Source organism: Panthera leo, chromosome E1 (genome assembly GCF_018350215.1).
Source record: "Panthera leo isolate Ple1 chromosome E1, P.leo_Ple1_pat1.1, whole genome shotgun sequence".
Lineage (NCBI taxonomy): Eukaryota > Metazoa > Chordata > Mammalia > Carnivora > Felidae > Panthera > Panthera leo.
Genome location: NC_056692.1, coordinates 18,220,445 through 18,237,529, shown reverse-complemented (window position 1 = coordinate 18,237,529; position 17,085 = coordinate 18,220,445). Strand labels below are relative to the sequence as shown.

At 38.9% G+C, this 17,085-nt stretch overlaps 1 protein-coding gene across 3 annotated transcripts in view; it reads left to right on the top strand.

Annotated features, from left to right (window-relative positions):
* NLK (nemo like kinase) overlaps nucleotides 1–3,588 on the top strand; it is a 164,027-nt gene extending 160,439 nt beyond the window's left edge. For all 3 annotated transcript variants that reach the window (XM_042914398.1, XM_042914397.1, XM_042914396.1), the window contains one exon: nucleotides 1,771–3,588. In XM_042914398.1, the coding sequence (XP_042770332.1) occupies nucleotides 1,771–1,825 (55 nt within the window). In that variant the 3' untranslated portion in view covers nucleotides 1,826–3,588. The remainder of the gene's footprint in view (nucleotides 1–1,770) is intronic.
* The last annotated feature ends 13,497 nt before the right edge of the window (nucleotides 3,589–17,085 follow it).

Below are 17,085 nucleotides of genomic sequence, written 5' to 3'. Positions count from 1 at the left end.
GTGGCAGTGTGGTGGCCGCTGCCCTCAAGTTAGACGTGGTCATCTTGGTTCCTGCCACCGTCCCCAACACCTTAATAATAACTGCAAGCAAGATTACTTTATAGGTATAGTGCCGGTGTGTCCTGTGTAGAGTTTTGTTTAAAGAACTTTATAGCCACTTCAGAATCCAACAAGCCTCATTCTCTTTGTCTGTCTGTGTGTCCTTTCCTTCTCCATCTCTTTTCCCCTCACTCCTTGCATCAGTTAAGGTCCAGTCAGGAGAAAGAAACCACACCCAGTAATGGGAACAGGGAAGATTTAATAGCGAGAAGCATTACCTAGGAAAAGATGGTGCATAAGAAGATCCTGGAGTTTCCCAAAGTAGCAGATGCAAAAAGCAGGTACTCCCTCTAGACTGAGGGAAGAGTGAACAAGGAAGAAATTAAGAACTTGGAGGAGGCCCCTCCACCCAAGGCTAATAAGATTTGGACTTCTTTGGAGAGGATATGGCTGCCATAGGAACACACACAGCGTGAGGGTGGTGAGAAAACTTTGCAAAAGGAGTGGGCAGAACTAGTCCATCAGAGAGGCCTGTTGGGTTGCAGAGAAACTTGGCCGGAAAGTTTGGGTAGAACAAAACTGAGCCTTCCGTGTCAAAAAAAACAAAAAACAAAAAAACCCCCACCAGAACCAGGAAGGAGAGCCCCTGATGCTGTGGCCTTGCAGCGCCCTCCCAGCACAAGCCAGGCGTCAAAGGGTAATGTGAGCAGGGTCTGGCTCCGGTGTCACAAAGCAGGGCAGAGAAAGACAGATGTGGATCTGAGAAGCCACACTCTTCTTCTTTCTACCCCACCTGCCTTTCTGCCCCTCCTTCCTCCCACTTCCTTGTGCTTTGTTTTAACTGGCCTTGACATGGTGTTGAACTTGATTGAATTTGTTGAATCAAAGTCAAGAATTTTCATTTAAAATTTTTTAAATCAGGGTGACTTTCATTCTTCCATGTATTTGTCTATGGAGAGAAAGAATTAGGCTACTTTTTACTTTTCTCTGTGGTTTAAAATTACTTTGTTTTATTATTTCCCCCTAAGAGTCAGTGACCCAGCCAATCACATGTTTCAGTACCTTTCAGGTGCCAGTTATTCATTATCCCGGGCCCCAGGAAGCACAGTGCTTACACACACCCACAAGTTTATAATCCAGTTAGCCAAATTAGACAGATATGTCAAATAACTGAAAAAAACCCATCTGTGGAGAACAAATGCTAAGTGATTATCCATTACTACTGAATTAATACTTGATAAAAGAGTGCTTAAAGGCTCATTCAAAATAGATCCCCACTTAATGTCACTGTATTTTGAGAGGCTACTTTTAAGTAGATAATTCTGCATCCTTTAAGGTTATTTTCCTGGTTGATTATAGACATTATTATTTACAGTACCTACCACTTGCTTCATATTATGAACTAGGCGCAGTTAAACCACTTTGCATACATTATCTCATACATTTGTCACAGTAGCCAGTGAGGCGGGTAGCCTCTTCCCTTCCAGAAGAGGAAAGGTGAGAGGGTTTGCTCTGCGGCCCACGAGTCAGTGGCCTATCGTTTTCAGGCCCATCACAGTTGCCTCACTTATAGATGCAGATTCTTGAATGAACAGTGAGAAGTTAAACAAAAATCCAGAAACGGACTTTACGATTTTTTTAAAGGCAGGGAGGGAAACGCGCAGCACTGACTCACCCTCTTGCCCTTTGTGGTGTCACAGCTGGTTTCACCGTGTCTCCATTTTCTTCCAGTTCCACTGTTGCCCAGCCGTCCGAGATGCCCCCATCTCCTCTGGTGTGGGAGTGACGGTGGAAGATAATGTACTACTGAAGATGTAATGTAGCTTTCCACTGGAGTCTGGGATTTGCAATTCTGGAGGTTAATCATGCTTGTACTGTAATTTTACTAATGAAGTTTTAAATTAACAACCACTACTTGTATGATATGAATAATATTTAGAAATGTTACTAGACTTTTAATCTTGTAAAGTGGTTGTGCTTTTAGAAGAAAAATATTTTACCCAGAGTTGCACATGTTTTATGAATTTAGTGCAGCTGTTATGGCTCACCTCAGAACAAAAGAGAATTGAACCAAATTTGGGATTTTGGGGTTTTGTGTTTTTGTTTTGTTTTGTTTTTCTTTTTTTAAATGAAGTGAGATTGTTCACACACACACACACACACACACACACACACACACACACAAAGGACAGTCGTCCATTTTGATATTTGAGCCATTCCTGAAAATTTGGGGTTTTCTAAAATGAAAGAATCTAGAAACCTTGCCTGCGACCAATCATGGAGCCACATGAGCTGATCGTGGCTGCACCTGGGGGAGGGGTGGGGGGTGGGGCATGCCACCTAATGATCAAGCCCTATAATTAGCTTCTCATTAGAGCCGTGACGGTGATGTGTGCTGTCTAAAATCCAATGTTGTGGGTAGAGAGAATGAGTTTGTGACTAGGAGAGACTAAACTTCTGTTTTCCTTACCCAGTATAAATATATATATATATATTTAATCTATTTTTATTAGAAGTTTTTCTGCTCTTTCTTACATAAAAGAACCCCCAAGCATGCATCTTTCATGTGTGTAAATAATTCATTTCTGGGCTAATTTCAAAAGAATCCCAACATTGCTGTATAGAGAGAGAACTAGCTTGCACATTTTAGGTCTGTGAAATTTTGTGAGACTTTTCCTGCACTGGACAGTTAAAAAAAAAATAAATAAAGACAAAAACAAATTTTTAAAAATTTTAAAGCCACAAAAAAAGGCACATAGGGAATTATGTCAAATGTGTTTGTGTCCTTAGGCAAAGCTGTGGGAGTCTTGAAATGTCACAGTAGTAAATAACTTATTACTTTTTGACAAATTCTTTTTTCTGTTGGAACACTGAATTCTTCTGTGCATATGTATATATGAATACAAATTGAAGGCCTCTACCTCCTGGAGTTATACAACTTGGCTTGTTTACCTCCACATGCTGATGATGACTATTTTTTTTTTTTTAAGTTCAATGTGGAGACTTGAAACTTGAATGTCCCTTCCAACTTTTATATTAAAAATAAAAAGAAAGAAAATTGAAGATCGTTTTTCACCTGTACAAGGAATACTAATGGATCGTCTTAAAATTGGTCTAGGAAAAAACCTTGGTGTGTGTTATGGACAATTAACTGTTAAAGTTATTGTAAGTTATCTGTATTTAGCAGAGTATTTTCATCTTGAGTGATCTGAGCTGAATTTGAAGACTATTAATAAGTTATGTTTGGAAGTTTTAACTTCAATGAAGTAATTATTTGCTGTGAAAGAAACAAACATTGAATTACTAAACAAAGATGGTGCAATATCTTTGTTTTTTTTTTATGAGGCTCCTGAGAATCAACCCAACTGAAGCATTTCAATTCACTTGAATGAGAAACGTGTTTAGTATCAAAAGAGCCCAAGAAGACACTGGTGTGAAAGGTACAATCTCAGAGGTTGGTCAATTACCGTGGCACACTTACTGGTCACTTTGTACAATGTAGATTTGAAGTACAGTGGTGAAAACATTAAATGTGACATTTGAAAAAGATGTGTCATCTTTTTTATTTCGATTCCTTTCCTTTGTTTTCTCTTCACTACAGCTTTTATCCTGATTTTGTAGTTTTAAGACATTGGCTATTTATAGTTCTGTTTTGATCTTTGAGGAAATTAGTTGTGGTTTTTAAAAATCTTCCCAGAAACCTTACATTGCCAAGAACATATCAAAAACTTAATTAACTAATATTAAAGACATTGTGAGTCAAATACATATCATTTGAAAGTCTTTTCCAGACCTTAGAGTCTAACCCAGTGGTTTTCTCTCCTTTGTTTTTTTGTTTTGTTTTGTTGCACAAAGAACCCCATTTTCAATGTGAGATCAGATTTCAATACGTGAGAGTCCAATACATTAAATAAATAAAAGTGGACTGCTCTAGATGAAGCAGACTGCTGAGGACTTGACCTCACCCTCCTCTTCCTTTCTGCCTCCTGCCCTCCCCCAACCCCCCACCCCCACCCCAGCAGCCCAAACGTAATTCCAGCTAAGGAAGAAGTCCTAGCCAGGTGGTGGGTAATTACGACCTGACACCAGACTGCCTGACTTCAGAATACCTTCCCTGTGGCAGATAAGGCAACATGACTGTTGAGTTTGTAGATGACATAGATTTACCCCTGTCTTTTCTTGATTTAGCAAAATGAATGGATTTTTTTCCTGACATGGAAGGAGTTGACTGTTCCAACTACTAATACACACACACATATTTGTTTGTTCATCTAATAAACTTTTGAATACCTACTGAGTGTAAGAATTACCTAGAAGGAAGGCTTGTTAATAGAATAGTGCTTAAATAAGAAAACTAGTTTTTATCACTTACAAGACGGGATTATGAGTTGCACCCGTAACAGTTTAAAACTAATTCTTCAGAGATAAATATTAGAATATATTGACATGATCCCAGGGTCATGGGATCTCTCTCTCTCTCTCTCTCTCTCTCTCTGTCTGTCTCTCAAACAGGCATCTTTTCATGTGCCTGTTGGCCACCTGTATGTGTTCTTTGGAAAAATGTTTTATTCTTATCCTCTGCCAATTTTTTAATTGCATTGTTTGTTTTTCTGTTGAGTGGTATGAGTTCCTTTTATATCACAGATAATAACCCTTTATCACATACATGGCTTGCAAATATCTTCCATTCAGTAGATTGCCTTTTTATTTTGATAATGGTTTCCATTGCTGTGCAGAAGCTTTTTAGTTTATTTTGGCTTTAGTTTTCCTTGTCTTTGGAGTCTGATCCACAAAGATGCCACTAAAACCAATGCCAAGAAGTTTACTGCCTGTTTTCTTCTTGGAATTTTATGGTTTCAGGTCTTCTATTCAAGACTTTAATCCATTTTGAACTAATTTTTGTGTATGGTGTAAGATAGTCTAGTTTCATCCTCTTGCATGTGGCTGTCGAATTTTCCCAACACCATTTATTGAAGAGACTATCCTTTCTCTATTGTATGTTCTTGGCCCCTTCATCATAGACCAATTGTCTATGTATGTGTGGGTTTATTTCTGGGCTCTCAATTATGTTCCATTGATCTGTATGTCTGTTTTTGTACCATTACCATACTGTTTTGATTACAGTAACTTTGTAGTATAGTTTTAAATCAAGGAGCCTGATACCTCCAGCTTTATTGTTATTTCTCAAGATTGCTTTGGGTATTCAGGATCTTTTGTGGTTCCATACAAATTTTAGAATTATTTGTTTTAGTTCTGTGAAGTATACCATTGGAATTTTGATAGATATTCCATTGAATCTGTAGATAGCTTTGGGTTTTAGGGACATTTTAACAGTATTAATTCTTCCAATCCATGAGCACAGAATACCTTTCCATCTGTGTCCTCTTCAATTTCTGTCTTCAGCATCTTCTAGTTTTCATTATATAAGTCTTTCACTTCCTTGGTTAAATTTATTCCTTGGTAATTTATTCTTTTTGATGCAATTGTAAATAGTATTGTTTTTCCTTTCTCTTTCTGGTGTCTTGTTATTGGTGTATAAAAATGCCACAGATATCTGTATTGTTTTGCATCCTAGCTGTCCTGAATTAAGTTATTAGTGCTAATAGATTTTTGGTGGATTTTTTAGGGATATATATATATTATACATACATATACATACACATACATACATACATACATACATGTCATTTACAAATAGTAACAATTTTATTTCTTCCTTCCTTTCTAATTTGGATGCCTTCCATTTCTTTTTCTTATCTGATTGCCATGGCTAGGACTTCTAGTACTATGGTGAATAAAAGTGGTAAGAATATGCATCCTTGTCTTGTTCCTGATCTTAGAGGAAAACCTTTTAGCTTTTAACCACTGAGTATGATGTTAGCTATAAGATTCACACATATGACCCTTCTTTATGAGCTACATTCCCTCTATACTTACTTCGTTGAGAGCTTTTATTATAAATGGATGTTGAATTTTGTCAGGTGGTTTTTCTGCATCTATTGAGATGATCATACAATTTTTCTTTTATTATTGTGGGTATCACATTGATTGTTGAACTATCCTTGCATCCCTGGAATAAACCCCACTTGGTCATGGTATATGATCCTTTTAATGTATTGTTGGACTTGGATTGCTAATATTTCATTGAGGATTTTTGCATCTGTGTTCATCAAGGATATTGGTGGCCTCCTAAAATGTATTTAGAAGCTTTCCCTCCTCTTCAGTTTTTTGGAAGAGTTTGAGAAAGATTGGTATACATTTTCTTTGAGTGTGTGGTAGAAAACTCCAGTGAAGCTATCTGGTCCTGGACTTTTGTTTGTTGGGAGATTTTTCATTACTGTTCATCCTCCTCATGACTAATCAGTCTCTTCAGATTTTCTATTTGTTCATGATACAATCCTGGAAAATTGTATGTTTCTAGGAATTTATCCATTTTTTCTAGGTTGTCCAGCTTGTTAGTGTATAATTATTTCCCCTACACTTTTTAAGTGACTTTTTCAGTGAATGAACAATGCCCGGAATCTTGGAAAGAAGTGGTAAATTCCAATGTCTTCAGGTTGCTGGTGGTAGAACTTTTAACAAGTAGACCTTCTTGCTAAGAAGTCAACATTTATGTTATGTAGCTGACTTCAGAGTCTCTGATACAGTAGTCCGTCTCCTCATGTCTCAGGGAATAATCAAAGATCTCTATAAAGAGGGGCACCTGGGTGGCTCAGTGGGTTAAGCTTCCAATTCTTGATTTCACCTCAGGTCATAATCTCATGGTCATGAGCTCATGGTCTGTGCTGAGCATAGGCCCTGCTTGGGATTCTCTCTCTCTCTCTCTCTCTCTCTCTCTCTCTGTCCCTCCCCCACTCATGCCCACATGCACTTTCTCTCAAAATAAATATTTTTTTTTTTTTTAAAGATCTCTAGGGGTACCTGGGTGGCTCAGTCAGTTAAGCGCCCCACCTCACCTCAGGTCATGATCTCACCGCTCGTGAGTTCGAGCCCCACGTCGGGCTCTGTGCTCACAGCTCAGAGCCTGGAGCCTGCTTCTAGTTCTGTGTCTCCCTCTCTCTGCCCCTCCCCCATTCACGCTCTCTTTCTCTCAAAAATAAAGTTAAAAAAATTTTTAAAAAAATCTCTAAAGAAAGATGGGTTTAACTTTTTAATAACACTAATTTTCAGAGCTCATCATCCTCACAGCCAACTTACCTTCATCCAGTTCTTAATTGCAGCAACCATATCATGGTTTTTAAGAATGAACAGCTTTAGTCTTTGAGAATGCTTATCCTTGAGAAGAAAAACCTTGTAAAGACAATATTATGGATTCCTTTTATAAAACTATGTTGGTTGGGGCACCTGGGTGGCTCAGTCGGTTAAGCATCCGACTTCAGCTCAGGTCATGATCTCATGGTTTGTGAGTTCGAGCCCCACGTTGGGCTCTGTGCTGACAGCTTGGAGCCTGGAGCCCACTTTGGAATCTGTGACTCCCTCTCTCTTTGCCTCTCCCCTGCTAATGCTGTGTCTCTCTCTCTCAAAAAATAAACGTTAAAAAATTTTTTTAAAAACTATATTGGTTTTGTGTGTTAGTATTACATTCAGAGTGTACAACCTACAAAAGGATCGTGAAAAGGAAATCACTCTCCTTAGAGTCAAACCACCCTTTCCAGCTTCTGTGGGTCATTCCAGAAATATTCTGCATAATAAAGTTTATATGTTTTTATAGGAAGGATAGAATAGTCTGCATACCGTCCTGCACCTTGCCTTCTTCATGTAATCTATGTGGAAGATTGTTCCACATGAACACACAGAGCTAAAGCTTTTAATTTGAGCCACTTTTTTATTATGAAGGTGAACAGTAAATAACTTGAATTAATTGCCCCTTATCTGTGTTTCTGTCCTTTGTCATGGCATTGTTTTTCTATGAGGACAAATAATTCAAGGTAGAACCAACTAACCCAATTTCCTCCCAGGTAAGCCATCGCTCATATATGTAGTAGTACTTGTTTTTTAAATCATTTTTTAATTTTAATTTTATTACACATTTTCTTAAAAGACAAGTATTCAAACCATGTTAAAAAAAAAAAAAAAAAACTAACCGTTTTTTTCCAGCTTACCAAACACCCTAAGAAAATCAAGAGGCATTTAGTTGTACAAACTCTCAACAGGTTCAGATGTGGCCCTATCTGCTCATTTGCGTGCCTTTTTTTTTTCATTTCGTCCTGTTTGCCAAAACTTCTATCATTCAAGACTTCCTCGGTCATTTTACCAACAGGGACCTTAAAAATTAATATGCTTTGGGGCACCTGCGTGGCTCAGTCGGTTAAGCCAACTCTTGATTTCAGCTCAGGTCATGATCTCACGGTTCATGCTGCCTGAGCAGAGTGGACAGTGCAGAGCCTATTTGAGATTCTCTCTCTCGTCTCTCTGCCCCTCTCCTGCTCTCGCTCTCTCTCTCGAAACTAAATTTTAAAAAAATTAACATGTCTTCATATACATCATACATATGGCAAATAAAGACCACTAGAATGACCACATCTTTAATATCCGTGCTCTTGGCTTACTGTCAAGAATCAGATGATGTTGAGTTTTACAGCCAGTTGTGTTCACAGGTCTTTTTACAGCAAAAATATTTTCAGCAATATAGATGATTTCACATTCTAAAAAACACTATTAAACACCTAGGAATTCTTAATGAAATATAACAGTAAGTAGCTAAGCTTACAGAAAGAGGGAAATCTTTAAGGACCAAAACCAAAGGGCACTGGAGCCATTGCTTCCCTGAGGCCATTTGCCAACTGGTAAATATATATAATATATAATGTAATATACCTCTCTCTCTCTCTCTCTCTATATATATATATATATGATATATATATTAGCTATATAGTAGCTAATATTTATTGACTACCAGGCTCTGTTCTAAGAACTGCAAATATTAATTGTACAACAACCCCATAATGTGGGTACTATTATTAATTAGACCCATCTTTCAGAGGAAGAAACTAAGACTCAAAAGAAACACATTAGAATCTTAGCTAGTAACACTCCATGAGAGACAGGACACATGACCTTGAGCAAGATGTGAAATTAAAATTTAGATCCCACATATATATAGCTGAGATCTTCAAAGAGCTATTCCTTCAGTGAAAGGGGAAAAAAAAAAATCAACTGCCACAAGGATATGTATCTTACAACCTTATCCTTAACTGAAGCCTCAAAAGATTCCAGTAGATAAAACACACCCAAAAAGTGAGCTCACAACCCCAAATTACAAAACATAAGGAAAAAAGTTGTTTTATATATAAGAGACCATTACAAACCAAGTGATCTGATACTGGAAGTACTGGGTGCAGAAGACAGAATGATCTGCTTTGGGGTGGCTCAGTCAGTTAAGCGTCCAACTCTTGATTTTGGCTCATGATCTCCCATTTCATGAAATCGAGCCCCACATCAAGCTCTGCACTAAAAGCACGAATTGGAATTGTCTCTCTCCCTCTCTCTGCACCCCCTTCTCTCTCTCAAAATAAATAAACTTAAAAAATGATTATGCTATAAAATACTGAGAAATGAAGGTATGATAGCATACTTTAAAAAAAAAAAAAAAAAAAAGCCAAGTAAGAAGTAAAAGTCAGCCAGGCTGCCCGGGTGGCTCAGTTGGTTAAATGTCCGATTTCAGCTCAGGTCATGATCTCAGGGTTTGTGGGTTGAGCCCCGCGTTGGACTTTGCTGACAGCTCAGAGCCTGGAACCTATTGCAAATCCTGTGTCTCCCTCTCTCTCTCTCTCCCCTCCCACCCCCAGCTCGCACTCTGTCTCTGTCAAAACTGAATAAATGTTTAAAAAAAAAAAAAAGTCAACTGAACTATGACCAGGAAAATTTGAAAAATAATAAACTTACACAAATGAAAAGAAAGTCATTGGATGTAAAAATAGATTTGATAGGTTAAACAGTTCCAATTGAACACTGTCAAAGAAAACAAACTAAAACTTGTGAAAGATTACCCAGAATACATTACCTAATGTACAGCAGAAACAAATTTGCACAGGAAATAATAAAAGACATTAAGAGACTTGGGGGATAGAGTGACCAAGATCGACTCTGTATAAAATTGAAGTCCCAAAGATAACAGAAGATAGACAAAATTAAATAGCTGAAATACTCCTAGATTTTGTCATAGTAGGGAATCATTGAATTTAGGAAACACTAATCATAAGCAGGATAGATAGCATGTTCTAGTGGAACTGCGGGATGACAAAGTGGCCTTAAATGTAACAAAAAATTGCCTAAAAAGAATAGCTAGCATTGAAAACTCAACAGCAACAATCGAAGCTAGAAGACAACAGAATGATCCGACTAGTCAACGTTTTGAGAAGAAAGAAATGTTAACCCAGAATTACAAACTATCATTTAGTGCAAAGACATAAAAGATATTTTCGTAATAACACAGATTCAGTTTACTATGAATAGATCATTACCGTCAGCAAATTCCAAAGAATGTACTTCAAGAAGAATAAGCAGATCTCCAGTGCAAGAATGGTGAACAAACTGGTGAATGTGTGGGGAAAACTAAGCAAACGCCGGCTGCATACAGCAAGAATAATAATGTCTAGTTGGGAGGGGAATAAAGTCAGACAGGGATTCTCTAAGCTGCAATACACATACCCGTGGAGATAAGTGAAGGCTCCAGGAGGCACACAGGCACATATATTTTTAAGGGAGTCAACTTCAATATGTTTCCGCCATCCTCATTCTCCAGGGTGTTCACCTTGCCCTTCACAATCCCCATTCGGCTTCACCCAAGAAAGACACACTTCCTACACTGTAACGATTACTGTGGTGCAGTGGCCCTGTGTGTAAAACTCCTGGTTGCTAAGTAAAAGGGAAAATACGAAACTGTTTTTGTGTATAAAGCCCTCGCCTCTTTTCATCTCGCTGCTCTCAGATAACACATCAATCCTGAGAGATAGATAACCTCTTGAAAGTAAAGCAAAGAGAGCATTAGTAAGAAATATTGAGACTGGCAGAATTTTACTTCATTCAGGCAACAAATTCATACCACAGCTCTGACTGTCTTAAAATTCAGAAGTGAGCAGGTTTTTTTATGGAAACATGTATAAAATGAAGCCAGACTTTTTCTAACAGAAAATAAATCTATTTTGACTGCTTAGTTTGCCAATAAGGACTTTCCAATCAGTTCATATGGTAGTCATGTTTTCCATAATTAGAATTAGCTGGGAATCTGCAGCTACCAAGTTCTGACAAAAATATATTTGAAGCAAAAGATTAAAAAATTATCAAAAAATATTGTACAAATGTTGGCAAGAATGTGAGAAGTTGGAATCCTTGTGCATTGCTGATGGGAATGGAGAATGGTGCAGCCGCTATGGGAAAGTGTGGCGGTTCCTAAAATTAGAATTATTTTTTGATCCAGCAATCCAATTCTGAGTATATACATAAAAGAACTGAGAGCAGGAACTTAAACAGATACTTGAACACCAATATTCATAGCATTGATTCGCCATAGCCAAAAGATGGAAACAGCCCAAATGTCCACCCAAGGATGAGTAGATAAACAAAGTGTGGTGTGTATATATACACTATGGAATGTTACTCAGACTTTAAAAGGAAGGAAATGCTGACACGCGATACATAGAGGAGCCTTGAACACATCATGCTACATGAAATAAGCCAGACACCAAAGAAAAAAATATTGTATGATTCTACTTACATGAGGTAACTAGAAGGGTCAAACTCATAGAAGGTAAGTATACTGGGTACCAGGAGGAGGGGGGAGAGAGGGCGTGAGTTTGCAATGGAGCATTAATCATCATAGGTATGGAACTTCGAAATGATGGAGCCGCCTGATGGTGATGGCTGAACAACAATGTGAAAGTACTTACTGCTCCTGAACTGTACCCTTAAAATGTTTAAAATGGTAAAATTTGTGTATATCTTACCACAATTAAAAATATATATAGATGGGGCGCCTGGGTGGCTCGGTCGGTTGGGCGGCCGACTTCAGCTCAGGTCATGATCTCGCGGTCCGTGAGGGCTGAGAGTTCGAGCCCCGCGTCGGGCTCTGTGCTGACAGCTCAGAGCCTGGTGCCTGTTTCAGATTCTGTGTCTCCCTCTCTCTCTGACCCTCCCCCGTTCATGCTCTGTCTCTCTCTGTCTCAAAAATAAATAAATGTTAAAAACATATATATATATATACATACGTATATATATATATATATATACGTATGTATATATATGTGTATATATATATATATGTAGATGAAGCTGTGATGTCCCAGAAATGGATGTTCAATAATTAGATAACTTATTTTGTCTCTTTTCTAAGTCACAAAGTCAGTTTAAGGATATAAAATAAATTCATTGCAACTTTAAAGGCTCATTTCTGGACTCTCAATTCTATTTCATTGACCTATATGTCTGTCTTTATAGCCATCGCTGGTGTCTTGATTACTGCAGCTTTGCAGTTAAGTTTTGAAATCGGGAAGTGTGAAGTCCCCCAACTTTATTCTTTTGCAAGACTATTTTGGCTCTTCTGCGTCCCTTGCATTTCCATATGAATTTTAGAATCAGCTTGTTAATTTCTGCAGCGGCCAGATGAGATTTTGGTAAGCATTGCATGAATCTGTGGAGCAGTTTGGGGAATTTGCCATGTACACAATATTAAATCTTTCAATCCACGAACATGAGATGTCTCTCCATTTATTTAGTTCTTTCAGTTCTTTCAAGGTTTCGTAGTTTTCAGTGTACAAGTCTTGCACTTCCTTTGTTAAGTGTATTTCCAAATAGTTACTTTTGATGGAATTTTCTTAATTTCATTTTCACATTGTTCATTGCTAATATATAAAAATACAATCGAGGGGCGCCTGGGTGGCTCAGTCGGTTGAGCGTCCAACTCTTGATTTCAGCTCAGGTCATGATCCCAGGGTTGTGGGATCGAGCCCCGTGTCAGGCTCCATGCTGAATGTGGAGTCTGCTCGGGATTTTTGCTCTCTCTCTCACTGTGTCTCTCTCAAAAAAATAAATAAATAAATAATACAATTGATTTTTGTATGTATATATATTTTTTAGTTTTTTTTAACGTTTATCTATTTTTGAGAGATAGCACAAGCAGAGGACGGGCAGAGAGAGACACACAGAATCCAAAGCAGGCTCCAGGCTCCGAGCTGTCAGCAAAGAGCCCAGTGCAGGGCTCAAACCCACAAACTGTGAGATTATAACCTGAGGCGAACTCAGCCACTTAACTGACTGAGCCACCCAGGCGCCCCTGATTTTTGTATATTGATATTTATCCCACAACCTGGCTGAACTCACTGATTAGTTCTAAGAATTTTTTTATGTATTCCCCTTAGGATTTTATAATAAAGTTTAACATCCTCTGGAAAAACATTGTAATCCAAAAATTCTACCTAAAGCTTTCCTGTTTTTTATTCCCCTGAGGGCAAAACAGAATAATGAGAAGTTTCCAGTTATGTGGGGGTTTTTTTAATTTTATTTTTTATTTTTTAAAATTTACATCCGAATTAGTTAACATATAGTGAAACAATGATTTCAGGAGTACATTCCTTAATGCCCCTTACCCATTTAGCCCATCCCCCCTCCCACGACCCCTCCAGTAACCCTGTTTGTTCTCCATATTTATGAGTCTCTTCTGTTTTGTCCCCCTCCCTGTTTTTATATTATTTTTGTTTCCCTTCCCTTATGTTCATCTGTTTTTTTGAAAAAAATGCTGGTGCCATTTAATAAGGAAAACTTTTGTTTTGTTTTTTGTTTTTTTCATTTTGGGGGGCAGGTAGTCTTGGCTATCTCTGTCCTGCCAAGAACTATTTCTTTTGAAAGATGTCAAACTTGGGGCGCCTGGGTGGCTCAGTCGGTTAAGCGGCCGACTTTGGCTCAGGTCATGATCTCGCGGCTCGTGAGTTCGAGCCCCGCGTCGGGCTCTGTGCTGACAGCTCAGAGCCTGGAGCCTGTTTCAGATTCTGTGTCTCCCCCTCTCTCTGACCCTCCCCTGTTCATGCTCTGTCTCTCCCTGTCTCAAAAATAAATAAAACGTTAAAAAAAATTTAAAAAAAAGAAAAAGAAAGAAAGATGTCAAACCTATTAAAAAGTGGAAAGAAATAATACAGTTGACTGTTGAACAATATGGGTTTGAGCTGTGTAGGTCCACTTATCGTGGATTTATTACAAAACAATATTATTAATGTATTTTCTCTTATGATTTTTCTTAACATTTTCTTTTCTCTAGGTGTTCTATAAGAATACAGTATATATGATACATAGAACATATAAAATACATGTTAATCGACTATGTTATAGGTAAGGCTTTCAGTCAAACAGCAGCCTATTAATTTGGTGGGGGGTTATAAGTTATACAGATTTTTAACTGCCTGGGGGGGGGTGTCAGCACCCCTAGCCCCTCATTGTTCAGGGGTCAACTGAATGATGAAAACCCAAATAAGGGTGCCTAGGTGGCTCAGTCGGTTAAGCATCTGACTCTTGATTTCAGCTCAGGTCATGATCTCATGGTTTATGGACTCAAGCCCCGCATCGGGTTCTGCACTGACAGTGTGGAGCCTGCTTGGGATTCTCTCTCTCCCTCTCTCTGCACCCTCCCACCCCACTCATACTTTCTCTTTCTCTCAAAATAAGTAAATAAATGTTAAAAAAAAAAAAAGAAGAAGAAGAAGAAGAAAGAAAGAAAACCCAAATACTCTTCGTCTAGATTCACCACATTTATTAATCTATACACAAATATGTGTGTATGTATATATATATATATATATATATATATACATACACACATACATATGTGTGTATGTATGTATATATATATATATATACATACATACACACATGTATATTTATGTATACAAATATATATATACTTTTTAAAGTTTTTTGCTGAGGGGCACCTGGGTGGCTCGTGGCTCAGTTAAACATCTGACTTTGGCTCAGGTCATGAACTCACAGTTTGTGAGTTTGAGCCCCACATCGGGCTCTGTCCTGACAGCTCAGAGCCTGGAGCCTGCTTCGGATTCTGTGTCTCCCTCTTCTCTCTGCCCCTCCCCTGCTTGTGCTCACTCGCTCTCGCTCTCTAGCTCTTTCTCTCTCTCAAAAACAAACATTAAAAAAAATTTTTTTAAGTTTTGCTGAAACGCCATGAAACTTCACTTCTAATGTATCTCAGAAAACAAGGCCATTATCCTAAATAACTACAATTCTGTCATACCTAAGAAATTTAACAATTGGTGTTCTACCTAATATCCGGGACATGTTCAATTTCTCTAATTCTCCTCGAAATTTTATTTATAGCTGGCTTCCCCTCCCCCCCCCCCCAATTGAGGATCTAGCCCAGGATCACGTCTTGCATTTGGTCATCAGGTCTTTTTAGCATCCTCTAATAGGAAAGAACTTCTGCTTTTCTCTTTCGTGGCATTTGGCACGTATGAACGTGCAAATCCAACTGTCATGTAGAATGTCCCAGAAAGATCTGGATTTTGCTGGATGGGTTTCCTCATGATCAGATTCAGCTTAAGCAATTTTGGAAAGACTATTACAGAGGTGATGTGTACTTCCCGTTCCATCAAATCAGGAGGCGTAACCATTTGTCCCATTTTGGGTGATGCTAAGTTTGATCGTTTGATCAAGGTTGTCACTGCCAGGTCTCTCCGTGGTAAAAGTGCCCTTTCCCTTTGTAATTAAGAAGCAACCTATGGGAAGGTGCTTCGAGAGGCCACATCTGATTCCTCAACAAACTCATCCAGTGCCATCTACCGATGACCTTTGCCCCGATTGTTTACTCTGTTAGTATTCAGGAAGTACTGCTTTCCTAATTTTCTCATTCCTTTTACACTTGACTTTTTCTTTCAGACCCCAAGTAGGTCCTGCCGTGTAGTGAAGGACTCATCAAAATTTCTCTGAGTACATGAACATACCTTCCATGAAGGTTCTGAAACTGCCCCTAAAGGAACCTGTGGCAAACACTGTTCGTGGACCGCTGAAATCTCTCCTTCCTCGGCGCAAGACCAGACTACATTCCCAGGCCCTGGGTGGTAATGAGGGCCTATGTCAAAATTTTCTCCAGAGATGTGTGCCACTCCCAGGCCGAGGCCTTGGGGCGACAGAGGTACTCCCTCCATGCTTTCTTTCTACTTACTAACTAGAACCCATGGCCACCTGGCTTTGACCATGAAGCTGCCAATGGCCGAGAGTAGGAATTCAGTAAGCTACAACCACCACAGGTCAAATCGAGGCCCAATTCCTGCTTTTTTTTCCCCCCCAATGCCTATTTTTGTAAATAAGGTTTTATTGGAACATGGCCACATTTGCTCATGTACGTATTGTCTGTAGTTGCTTTCACATAACAAGTGGCATGGCCTACAAAGCCTAAAATATTTATTGTCTGGCCACTTACACAAGTTCGCCAACCCCTGCTCTAGGATCAGTAGGCACTCGACAAGTGAGAAATGTTAACTCTGTCGTTACATGGGCCCTTTACTTCCATAATCAAATGTATTTGAAACACATCTTGAAAATAGCCTGACCCTAATATGTCCAGCTCTTTCCTTTTTTAACTGTTACACTTCTGGAAACACATGATCTACTTACACAAACTCCAGATCTTGCTTCCAGCCCTCCCCGCACATCGGTCTACCTTGCGCATTTGGGAACAGATGAATCTTCCTAAAACATCATCCCTATCTGCCTTGTTCAAGATCTCCCACTGTCTCTCTCTATGGCCCTGACATCAAACCTAATGGGCTTTTAGCTTTCTAGACTCAGTAACCTGACCCTTCCTCCCCAAATCAAACTTAGCTCCACTCCTACCTGACAGCCAGAGCTGGGACTAGGGTGAGGTGAGTGAGACACTCCCCAAGGTGCAAAAAGAAAGTGTTTGCTGGGTACTAAGAACTCAGCCATCGGGATAAATAATACCTTAATGCAGTATCTTTTTGAAAAAATCAAAATCACAGGGAGCCTGGGTGGCTCGGTGGGTGAAGCGTCCAACTTTGGCGCAGGTCAGGATCTCACAGTTCATGAGTT